Below are 12,685 nucleotides of genomic sequence, written 5' to 3'. Positions count from 1 at the left end.
TTAGAGAAATGAGAAATTTAATTTCACTTTAGACTTTCAGGAAGCTTACACAAAAGCCGTTGGTATTGCGAAAGGATTCCGGTACTTTCAGCGACATTTTCTGCAAATGTTCCACTCCACGAACAAACATGCCCTTTGATATATCCGTAGAAACTACTCCAGGATCCGACAACCATGTTTCCACCTCTTCATTCAAAGAAGTTTCGATTTTGAACAAGATTTTTGTTAGAAAACTGGATTGCAGCTTAATTCTGTCCTCATTTTCAATACAAGTACCATTATTTCTTAAAACTTGCAATTCTTTATCCATTATCCAAATAAGCAGGTACTGTTTGTTTGTGCTCGATAGCATACACTCCAGAACTATTTTGCACATCATTGCATACTGTAATCCTAAATTAAATTCCTTGTTCAAGTTCTCTATTGTATAGATGAAGTCGTCCACAGTTATTTCCTCCGTAGAATTTTTATGATAGAAAACATGCTCATAATTGCCATCCCTAACTATTTTAGTTTCCGAATTAAATAGTCTTACAGTTTCATTCTTTTTGATCCCCAACCAAGCTAAACATCGATTGCAGTGGTAAATATCTCTCTTACAGTTAAATTTATTGCTTTTCTCCGATAGAACAGAGTTGCTTACTACATAAAATGTGAGTCTGTACAAAAAGTCTAATTTATTTGGCTTGAGAACTTCAGTTTGCGTTGAACCGTGACTATGTCCGTGGCAAAACCATTCCGACATATCCAAATTTGACGTTGGTAACTCCAAAATTCTATTAAATTTAACAAAACCATCTGAAATTATATTAGAGCAGTTGCTGCAAACGATTTTAACTTGTTCTTCGCATTTTAAATTAATTTTCAATGAGTTTGATTTATCGTTTTTATTATCAGTATTAGCCGATAAAAATTCAGTATAAAAATTCCCACCATTCTTTGGTTCGGTTAAAATTCTAAATGATATTGTGTTCTTATCAACTTTCAAGCATGACATGGAGTTCGGTATTATGTGGCAGAACTCTTCTATGGGAATGACTGAAGTGACATCATAATCCTCGTCCGAATAACAATCGGAGAGGCTTTCTATTGACGACAGACTGTCTCTGCGCTTCGTTTGATCACTATCATTATAATAGTTCAGTACAATACAATTGGATTGTATATTGATTTTCAGGTTGCAATCCTTGTGTAGATCCACGCCAGTCGTGATATACACATTGCAACTTCGTAGACGAGTTCGGAGCTCGATAAAAATATTCTTAATCAACATTTTGGCTTATTGTACCCCCCGACGTTGTATGTACACCGTTTACTTATCAATAAGTTCAATATTATCCGATTTGTTCCTTTGTACATAACCATTTGTTTCATAAACATTGAAAAACATGTCCATTTCACGGACAGTGAAGGGTATAGCGGCTTTTTTGTAGTAATCATTCATCATTTCGATATTATTGATGACGGTGTCGAGTAGATGTGCTCTGTCTGCATAGATGCCGGGGGCGTCGTGTTTTAGGCTATTGAAATGTATGTGTAGATGGTAGAAAGACGGTTGGTAGTGGAAGTAAATGCGCAGCTGGTTGCCGGGCACACCGTACTTTTGGAAGATCGCTTTCTGTAATGGAGAAAACGTCAAAGTTAGCAAAAGTTGGCAAAAGTAATGTGGTTGTAAAAATTTAATACTGTCAATCCTATTGACAATCCTTTAAAATATAATGCTATGACTTTAGTCAGCTTTACTTTTCACTCTTAAAGGAGTTTAAGGAAACATTGGAGAACATCCTACTAATCTTAATTTTTCAAGAATATCATCAATATCAATCATAAATATTGCCGAAATAAACACCATCTACACCCAGACCCTCTGGCCTCCGAGACATCAGAAAATAAGGAAACAAAGACCCCCTTTGATGCTAACGTAATACTTGAATGTCTGCTAAAGTAAGTTTTGATGCTAACGTAATATTCAAAAGACCGCTACAGTAAGTAGGCGCTGTTAGTCCAATAAGTTTTGTAAGGAAATTATAATTAATTAAAAGGTGTAATAATAATCCAGTTAAATTATATATATATTTAGCATTATACCTTTCCCTCGTCCCGAACTCTCTTCAACAAGGGCAGATGCCGTCCATCCAAATCTCTTAAGGACTTGATATCCCTTGGCTGAACCAAAGCCAGCAAGTACAGAGTCTCCTTGGTAACCCCGTCCCACTTCAAATCCGGGACTAATACAAAGCCCTCCTTCTTATCCGGGTTGTTGTGGACGATTCTATCCTGTTCGCTCTTCCCGTCTAGAATATTGTATACCCACTGAAATATAGATACAATATAAGTGTACGATGGCATAGGAGTGTCATTTTTACAAAGTAATAAATAAACAAATAAAAATATTTGAAGGTGGTAGAACCCTTTGTGGTTCGACTCCGGCGGCACCACCGCCACACCTATTTCTACCTAATAACTGCAGTGTTAGGTGCTGCTGTGTTCCGGTTTGAAGGGTGTGGTAAGGGAGAAAGACTTTTCCGAGGTATTCCAGCTTAGTCCTCAGGGGTAGCGGCGCATCTGTGGCCGACCTCAGGTAGGAATATCTAATCCTATCTGGGGTTGATTACAGATGTCCATGGGCGGCAGTAGCCACTTACCATCAGGTGGACTGCATGCTTGTCTGCTACTCCTATATTATATAAAAAAAAAAACATGTCATTGTCAATGTTTTACAAAGTAATAAATATAATTATAACAGACTCGGTAATGATATTTTGTATGAAATTGTCATGAAAGATACATTTTGTGAAAATACAACACAAAATAGCATGCATATACTATGCATATCAGAAGTTATGCTTCGCTGGCATAATTATACAGCAAAAAAATAAAACCGAATGCATGTATCTAAGGGTACTTGAGCAAGTAGAGAAACTATTACAAAACGATTGATATTTTATCATTAATTAGTAGGCAAAATATTTTAAATCACTTTGTTAGTAGCCTTTCCTTTAAAATCTGCAACATTTACAAGCCAACTTTATAGCATCAATTCGTTCGTCTGTTTTGTAAGAATTCACTCTCATCATTCCCAAAGACTCTGATAAAAGCATAATTTAAATATTGTGGAAAGTTTTCCTACATTAAAACATACCTGTAAATTACACTCAGCCTTCAAAATCTGTGGTAGTGTGCAGCTCTCATATAGTTCTGGAGTCTCCAATATCAAATAATGTTCCTGTATCGCAAACTTTTCTATGTGTTTCTCTGTAGCTGGGTATATTATAGTAGACTTCACTCCTAGAACATAGTTTTAACTATTTTAGTAACACAACTTGAAAGATTTTTCAAATAAGTGGTGGTAGAACCCTTTGATTCAACTCTGGCACTTCCACAACATATTTCTGATAACAGCTGTGTAGTGCTACTGTGTTCTGGTTTGAAGGGTGTGCTAAGGGAGACATACTTATCAGAGCCAATCTGTAGACTCTAGTAGGACTTTAATCCTATCTTGAGTTGATTACAAATGCCTATGGGTGGTGGTAATTGCACTTACCATTAGGTGGATCAGATTCTTATTAGCTACATACATATTATAAAAAAACAGTGGAGTAAGATCCTAAGACAATGCGACACATAATTAAAACTTGTAATACTGATTTCATTCACAAATAACCATATGGAATAGTATTTTAGAATTCTTATAGAAGTTTAATGTAAAAATGTATCATTACAATTAAACAAAGATCCATCACAATTTAAAAAAAAAACAATAAGTTTAAATACAAAACGTGTTCATAAGCTCACTAATGAATGATAATTATAAACGAAACAAAGAAAGTTATGACATCACAACTCTTGCACAAGTATGAATATTAATTAAATTTTGATTAATACAGTGATTCACGCAGTGTACATTACTGTAATTAATTTTATCGCTTTATCTGTAATTAAATGGTAATTAAATAACTTATTAGAATTACAAGTTTCCTTATCTTTTAAACTTACGAGACTTTCGCGAAGTTACGTAGACATATTATTATGTTATCACATAAATGACGTCGAAGGCAAATAATATGTGTAAATAGGCGAAATTTAAAGTCACGACGACGAAAATAATATTAAAACACGAATGACTAATCTTACGATGACTCCAGCCAAAACCTTGAAAATTGAAAGTTAAGTAAAAGGTATTCACTTACCGTTTATCGAGGCCTTAGGAAAACACTCGTAATTCCCGTAAATATCGTTCTGGAAGAACCTATGAACCTCAGTATCTACGGAGAAGTAACCTTTAGCATCCAAATCTTCCTCTTTGAAAGCATTTTTTTCAAAAACCACCAACGCCACGCCACTTTTTCCCTTAAAAGTTCCCTTGATGCAAACGGTTTTCCTATTAGTGTTGTTGTTCACAATTTTCTCCGGAAGAAAATCTTTCAATTCTAACTCATCTGCAACTACATCGTTCTTAATTTCTGGCGAAATTTTTATTTTCTTGGCGCTCGACGGGTCTATTTCATCTTTTTGACTAGCGCCGTCGGACATTTTGTAGCACGTTGCCAGAGTTCGCGCATGAATAAGAACGGGGTTGCTGTTTAAAAAATCCTTATAAATTATTTTGTGAATATATTGTATTAATTTAAAAGAAAAATCATAGAAAATTATTAAAATACCATGATAAAAGTGAGAATAATTTATCCTGTATAAATATGTACTCACATGCGAATGACAATAATTAATAGAAACTGATTTTTTAAACACAAATGCAAATAAATTACATAAATATTTGATTTGGAAAGCTAGTATACTATCAGTATATTTGTAGTTGTCACTATTACGCTCATAGCCTCACACTAACATTCCCTGGGTATTTCATGGGTGCCATCAGCCATCAGCCATGCAAAAAGTACAGTAATCTATTTAGGAAGTGCCATGAATACACACAAGGACAAATACACCTTGACCATGATCCAGTACTGATATCTAACATCATTCAAGTATCTGTTTGACTAAGAGTCGAACCTGGAACTCTGCGCATCAGACCTGGAATGGTGAACTCTCCGCTACGCAGGTCGTCGTGTTAACACCAGTTTTCAAAGTGCAAATTATTTATTATTTTCTTAATTACATATATACATGTAGAGTTGTAGACTAAATATATATCCCTTTAGGCTTGTACAGTGTTGTCCGCGTAAAACTGCTAGGCCGCTCTGAATATAGAAATGCATCGCGTCACCATAGCAAATTGTATGACTACACCTTCTCGCTTAGATAATTAAACCAAATGGTTGATTTAATTATCTAAGCCTACTCGCAACAACTTCAGAACGGACTAGCAGTTTGGCGCGGACTATACTAGTCTGGGAGATTGAAAGCAACAATAACCCAAAGTGACGGTCGACGGTGATGAATTGATTGAACGGACAATAGCGCCCGACACTATTCATATAACACAGGATGATGCGAGTTCGCTATCTCATTCGAACTCACTTTATTAATCACTAGCTGACCCGGCAAACTTTGTACCGCCTCAAAATCTATTTATCAAATATATTTCATATAAAATATAGCCTATGTTACTCGTGGATAATGTAGCTTTCGAATGGTCAAAGAATTTTTAAAATTGGTCCAGTGGTTTTTGAGCCGATTCATTACAACCAAACAAACAAAGTATTCCTCTTTATAATATTAGTGTAGATAAGGAGTTAAGGGCAGCGGCCCCCCGACATTTGGCGCGGAAATCTGTGTCCATGGACATTAAAGGGTTGTAGTGTAATCCGTTTCTGTGGTATAAAGTAGTAATTATGTTTTTAACAGTTTTAAAATCTATATTAGGCCCATAGATTAGTAAAATATTTCGCCGCCTTGAAATTGAATGAAGCCACAAACGGCTTATTAGTAAGTTCTTTTTTTGAATTCTTGACAAATAAAAACATTTTTAGAGAAAATTTACGAATAAATAACTAATACTGCATAATTTACATACTAAATAAATAATTATTTCAAATATTTTAGGGACATTTTTGCACGGAGATGTGGCAAAACTTTTTTACGCAACTATTTCAATTCTCAAAACTGGGTACATTTTCTTGTTAGGAGTGAGTAATCTTTACTAATCTATATTAGGCCTATAATGTCTGTTATAGATGGTAATCGTCTTTACACTGTTGGGTCCCGGTCTTTTAAAATTGGTGTACTTTGACATTTTTTTAATCTCTTAGGCATGTAGCTTTTTAGCAATTATATTTAATCGCGTATCATTACACATGTTACAGAGATAATGTCCATGATTTAATTAATATTTATTTTTAGGTGATACAGTTATATTTTCAGAAATATTAGGCCACTATATTTTACAAGTAGTGTGCATGTGCTCTATTCGGGATACATATTGCAGTTATATTATAGAACACGCTGTATCATCAGGCTGGAAGCTTCGAAGAAAATATAATAGACTAATAAAATAAGAGTTTCATAACACGAGGCCAAGGGTCATGGAGAATTTCCAACTCTTTGTAACAATAAATTTACACTTCCTTTGCTAACTCTTTATTAAAAACTTTAAAAATATATTTTTTTAGTTGGTTTTAGACAAATTACAATTATTAGCTACTATTAGGCGCACTGTATGTCATTTAAATACGTTCTAATTAGTAAGTAAAAAAATAATTGTTGGCTTTATAAGAAATTTCGCCTTGGCCTTTTTAAATAAAAAATAATAATTCATAATGGCGGGTAATTAAAATCAATACAGATTGTTGAGTTAAAACAAAAGGTACGTTTTATTCTTGAATGAACACGAATCGTAACCTTCGGAGGGCTGTTATAAGGGTTGCATGCGTGTATAAATCTATTCTTCCAGCTATTCTTCATGTAAGTTAGAGAAAGTTCTTAACCGACTTCAAAAAAGGAGGTTTCTCAATTCGACCGTATATACGTTTTGTTTTTTGTTTGTTCGAGGCATAGATTATTAAAGATACTTCGCCGCCTTGAAATTGAATGAAGCCACAAACGGCTTATTAGTAAGTTTTTTTTTTTTTAATTCTTGGCAAATAAAAACATTTTTAGAGAAAATTCACGAATAAATAACTAATACTGCGTAATTTACATAATAAATAAATAAATATTTTAAATATTTTAGGGACATTTTAGCACGGAGTCGTGGCTAAACTTTTTACGCAACTATTTCAATTCTCAAAACTGGGTACATTTTCTTGTTAGAAGTGAGTAATCTTTACTAATCTATATTAGGCCTACAATTTCTGTTAGGTGATCGTCTTTCCACTGTTGGGCCCCGATCTTTTAAAATTGGTGTACTTTGAGATTTTCTTAAACTCTTAGGCATGTAGCTTTTTGCAATTATATTTAATAGCTTATCATTACACGTGTTACAGAGATAATGTCCATGATTTAATTAATATTTATTTTCACGTTGTACTGTTATATTTTCAGAAATTTTAGCCCACTATAATTTACAAATAGTGCGGATGTGCTCTATTCGGTATAGATATTGCAGTTATATAGAACACGCTGTATCATCAGGCTGGAAGCGTCGAAGAAAATATAATAGACTAATAAAATAAGAGCTTCATAACACGAGGCCAAGGGTCATGGAGAATTTCCAACTCTTTGTAACAATAAATGTACACTTACTTTGATTAACTCTTTATTTATTTAAAAAACTTTAATTTTTTTTTAGTTTTAGCCAAATTACAATTAGGCGCACTGTATGTCATTTAAATACGTTCTAATTAGTAAGTAAAAAAATAATTGTTGGCTTTATAAGAAATTTCGCCTTGGCCTTTTTAAATAAAAAATAATAATTCATAATGGCGGGTAATTAAAATCAATACAGATTGTTGAGTTAAAACAAAAGGTACATTTTATTCTTGAATGAACACGAATCGTAACCTTCGGAGGGCTGTTATAAGGGTTGCATGCGTGTATAAATCTATTCTTCCAGCTATTCTTCATGTAAGTTAGAGAAAGTTCTTAAACGACTTCAATAAAGGAGGAGGTTTCTCAATCCGACCCTATATACCTACGTCATAGATTAGTAAAGATTACTCACTCGTAACTAGAAAATGTGCCCAGTTTTGAGAATTGAAATAGTTGCGTAAAAAAGTTTTGCCACGTCTCCGTGCTAAAATATCCCTAAATATTTGAAATAATTATTTATTTATTATGTAAATTCATGTAAATTATGCAGTATTAGTTATTTATTCGTAAATTTTCTCTAAAAATGTTTTTATTTGTCAAGAATTCAAAAAAAGAATTTACGATAATAAGCCATTTGTGGCTTCATTCAATTTCAAGGCGGCGAAGTATCTTTACTAATCTATGGTATTACCCATAAATATACACAGGGTTAAGTATTTAAATTCTCAAAACTGGGCACATTTTCTAGTTAGGAGTGAGTAATCTTTACTAATCTATGGGTAATACCCAAAACTTTTCAGCTATACTGATATTTATTTATTCATTTATGCACAAATGTAAACATTATATATAGACTTATATTTAAATTTTCATGCAAACCTAGGTATATATTATTATGTGGTTTGACCTCAACCCGAAATGGGGTCAGTATGAATCGAGATGACAGATTTTGTACGAAAATCTTGAGAATGTCCGATCTATAACCCTAAATATTTAATCTCTTTAGTTATCCCCAATTCCTTAATAGTGAACCGACTTCGTTTTTAATTATCCCAATCAAAACTGTGGCCTGAGGCGCACAGATAATAAATATCACCTCGTTATTTGAAATAACATCTGATGCATAGATAATTAAAAACTAGATACGCCCTCAGTGAAATCACAGAATTTCTGGAGTTCTGAAGTTTTCTCTTCCACTGCCCAGTATTACATTATTAATATTTTATAATAACAGTATAATAAATCCTTTTCAAAGTAGACTATTTAAAAAAATATTTTTCAACGTCTAAATATATATAATTCAAAGGTGACTGACTGACATTGTGATCTATCAACGCACAGCCCAAACCACTGGACGGATCGGGCTGAAATTTGGCATACATGTAGATGTCATGACGTAGGCATCCGCTAAGAATGCTTTTGATCTTTTGAAGAAGGATTTTGATTAATTTTACCCCCAAGGGGTAGAATAATAAAATCCCCAAAATAGGGGATGAAAATATTACATCGTAACGCGAGCGAAGCCGCGGGCAAAAGCTCGTCAATAATAATTTACCACCGCTAGCATTATGTAATATAGTGCTTCGTAAAGAGGAAAAGCGGCGAAAAAACTTCGCAAAATACTTCGATCAGCTAAAATAAAATACATTTTTCCATAAAATTAACTTAACTTATTCGAAGGAGAATGTGAAGTCGGAGCTACCTCAAACCACATTTTTATAGCAATTTATAAACCTACTGCAGTGAAAAAATACAACCTCATTGAATTTCTTGTAAAAAAAATGTTTCTAAGTTTGAACATGATGATTTATGTACGGCTTAAATAACAATTATTTCTTAACTAATTCGTTTGTAATAACCTGTTGTCCATTCTAGGGCAAATGTTTGCTTTAATTCTACGTGAAAACGTGTTGTTTTATAATCATACATTGAAGTTGTGATAAATGTGTTTAAATTAAGCTATTATTGTGATATTTTTCTCGGTCTATAGTTTGGTGTCGAAAAGAATATGGATATTAATGACTTAATCAGTGCTTTTAGTTCGTTTATTTATTCAACGTAATTCGTCTCTGGATATAGAAAATATTTAGAAGGTAGGTATATACAGGGTGAATTTTTAAAACGGGCCTTCAGGGCCAAATCCGAAACTATAAGGATTAGCGAAAAAAGCTGAAAGGAGTTACGAGGCCGATTTTGATAAAAACTAAAACTGCATCATTACTTTTTTAAAATAACTTTTTCCCTAGCCGGGAATCGAACGAGTTCATTTTGAAAAAAAATGGACCCTCTATATTATTCCACTATCTGATAGTGTTGCTTATAAGGATCAAAATCTGGAAAGTAATGATAAATGACAAACTAAAGGAAAAGCCTCAATTTTAAGAAAATACATATTTTTTCATATTAATTTGGCAGTTAAGTTCCCGCCATTCATCAATTTAAACATTTCGTGTATTAACATTTTTTTTGGCTCAATGTTTCTAATCATTCGAAATGGACGTTTTGTTTCCCAATAATTTATATTTTATGTCCGACTTAGCTAAGGATATTTTTAGGACCATTAAAATAGATTTACTTGCTATGGGCGGAGTTTCGTTAAATACAGATGTAAAGCTGACAATTTGCGAGAATTACTTTTTAGAGTCAAATCCGAGTGATTACTAAAAAAGAGATATAGAAAATCATATTTAACGTTGAAACGAAGTTGTAAACAACAAACAATAAGAATTTACTATTTAATCAGTTATCTATTTTCATTAAAAAATAAGTCCTAAAAACGGCGGTAACTTATTTGCCAAATTATTACTTTCTCATACTAAGCCGTATGTCATAGTCATAACATCGAATAATTAGTTGATTAACCAACAAATTCTTCAATGGTATGACTTATGTCTGTTTCTAAAGAATTATACATAAATCATTTGTTATGTGTAGCATCCATACATTGGCATACTAATCCTTAAGGATTAGTATGCCAATGTATGGAAAAATACGTATTTTCTTCAAAATTTTCCTTTTTCTTTAATTTGTCACATAACATTACTTCCCAGAATTTGATCCTTGTAAGCGACACTATCAGATAGTGGAATAATATAGAGGTGTCATTTTTTTCTAAATGAACTCGTTCGATTCCCGGCTAAGGAAAAAAATATTTTAAAAAACTAATGATGCAGTTTTAGTTTTTATCAAAATCGGCCTCGTAACTCCTTTCAGCATTTTTCGCTAATCCTTATAGTTTCGGATTTGGCCCTGAAGGCCCGTTTTAAAAATTCACCCTGTATATTAATATAGGCAGCGAGTTAGCAGTCTGATGGTAGTGGTACTCGTACCTAGGTGGAATATAAATAGGATACAAGGATGCTATAAAACAATATAGGAGTAGCAGACGAGCATGCAGTTCACGTGTTTATTGTAATACATAATGATAAAATATATTTGGTAAGACAGACTTTCCGAGGCGTTCCAGCTTAGTCCTCAGGGGTAGCGGCGCATCTGTGGCCGACCTCAGGTAGGAATACCTAATCCTATCTGGGGTTGATTACAGATGTCCATGGGCGGCATTAGCCACATACCATCAGGTGGACTGCATGCTCGTCTGCTACTCTTCTATTATAAAAAAAAATATTTTTTTGTGTTTTGACTACGATGACACTATCTTTATATCTCTTTCTGTCTTATGACAGCAAGCTGAAACAAAGTCAAAAGTTCCTACCACCTTCAAACCTTTTAAAACCGGAAGACAATGAGAGAATGAGAGTTCTCACTTTTAATTTCCGACAAATGATAACCTTTTACTAAGATATGATTTAGAAACTATTAACCCCGATAATATTCAATATCATCTCCATAATATTACATTTCACGCCGGCTATTCCGAAGTTGTGTTTAAACTTTTAATCCTTTTTAACTCAGTTGCCGTGGGAATCAATTATCATCAGTGCATTTATAATACCGTTATATTTTGAAAATATTCATAAGTCTGTATCATAGATTAGTAAAGATACTTCGCCGCTTGAAATTGAATGAAGCCACAAATGGCTTATTTTAGTAAGTTCTTTTTTTGAATTCTTGACAAATAAAAACATTTTTAGAGAAAATTTATGAATAAATAACTAATACTGCGTAATTTACGTAATAAATAAAAAATATTTCAAATATTTTAGGGACATTTTAGCACGGACACGTGGCTAAACTTTTTTACGCAACTATTTCAATTCTCAAAACTGGGTACATTTTCTTGTTAGGAGTGAGTAATCTTTACTAATCTATGGTCTGTATTCAGACTTTTCAAGTCTTACAACATGCTTACAATGGCTTACAACGAATGATTTTTGAATTGAAAATACCGAGCTCTTTAATGTACAATGAATATGGCAGTTTCATGGCAGACTGATAAAGGTTTTTAAGTTTTAAATTTATATAATTAGGTTTAGTTTGGCTTAGACCCTTAAATTGTAAGAAAAACTGCAACTGTTAACTACAGATAGTTACAGACAATGACATTTTATACTACATCTATGGTTGCAGACAGAACTATAGAAAGTTTTCAGTTATACCATAGATTAGTAAGGATTAATCACTCCTAACAAGAAAATGTTCCTAGTTTTGAGAATTGAAATTGTTGCGTAAAAAAGTTTTGCCACGTCTCCGTGCTAAAATGTTCCTAAATATTTGAAATAATTATTTATTTATTATGTAAATTACGCAGTATTAGTTATTTATCCGTAAATTTTCTTTAAAAATGTTTATATTTGTCAAGAATTCAAAAAAAGAACTTACTAATAAGCCGTTTGTGGCTTCATTCAATTTCAAGGCGGCGAAGTATCTTTACTAATCTATGAGTTATACCTTAGTTACATTTAAAATTATGAAGCTCAAAATGCAAAATGCACTAGACACTTTTAAAGTGTACATCTGACACTCGGAAGCTTCTGAAGTGTCTAAAATGACTAATCTTAGTTTAAATGCCGACTCCTTTATAAAGGTGAATCAATTAATTGACGGGATACATTACGGCCGGGGGTACACCGAGCTTTCT

At 33.1% G+C, this 12,685-nt stretch overlaps 2 protein-coding genes across 2 annotated transcripts; both read right to left on the bottom strand.

Moving 5' to 3' along the window:
• Window positions 1-1,273, bottom strand: LOC140745820 (uncharacterized). Its single transcript, XM_073077739.1, has one exon. It carries the CDS (start codon window positions 1,271-1,273, stop codon window positions 29-31), a length of 1,245 nt encoding a protein of 414 aa, XP_072933840.1. The 3' UTR covers window positions 1-28.
• A 39-nt stretch (window positions 1,274-1,312) lies between these two features.
• Window positions 1,313-4,553, bottom strand: Dcps (Decapping enzyme, scavenger). The gene is made up of 4 exons (XM_073077740.1): window positions 4,191-4,553; window positions 3,143-3,288; window positions 2,089-2,313; window positions 1,313-1,618 (listed from the first exon to the last, which is right to left on the bottom strand). The coding sequence occupies exons 1-4, from the start codon at window positions 4,531-4,533 to the stop codon at window positions 1,313-1,315; spliced, it is 1,020 nt and encodes a 339-aa protein (XP_072933841.1). The 5' UTR covers window positions 4,534-4,553.
• Window positions 4,554-12,685: the final 8,132 nt, after the last annotated feature.

Source organism: Epargyreus clarus, unplaced genomic scaffold (genome assembly GCF_041222505.1).
Source record: "Epargyreus clarus isolate Ecla_fem2 unplaced genomic scaffold, WU_Ecla_fem_2.2 ptg000011l, whole genome shotgun sequence".
Taxonomy (NCBI): Eukaryota; Metazoa; Arthropoda; class Insecta; order Lepidoptera; family Hesperiidae; genus Epargyreus; species Epargyreus clarus.
Note: the sequence above shows the minus strand (reverse complement) of the source record. Positions and strands in the feature narration are given on the sequence as shown.

Excerpts from the sequence above, each read along its gene's own strand:
- Dcps (XM_073077740.1), bottom strand. The coding sequence starts at position 4,533 with ATGTCCGACGGCGCTAGTCAAAAAGATGAAATAGACCCGTCGAGCGCC. Across the intron at positions 2,314-3,142 it reads AGGCTGAGTGTAATTTACAG|TGGGTATACAATATTCTAGA; the intron begins GTATGTTTTAAT and ends TCTATATTTCAG. Across the intron at positions 1,619-2,088 it reads GAGTTCGGGACGAGGGAAAG|AAAGCGATCTTCCAAAAGTA; the intron begins GTATAATGCTAA and ends TCTCCATTACAG.
- LOC140745820 (XM_073077739.1), bottom strand. The coding sequence starts at position 1,273 with ATGTTGATTAAGAATATTTTTATCGAGCTCCGAACTCGTCTACGAAGT.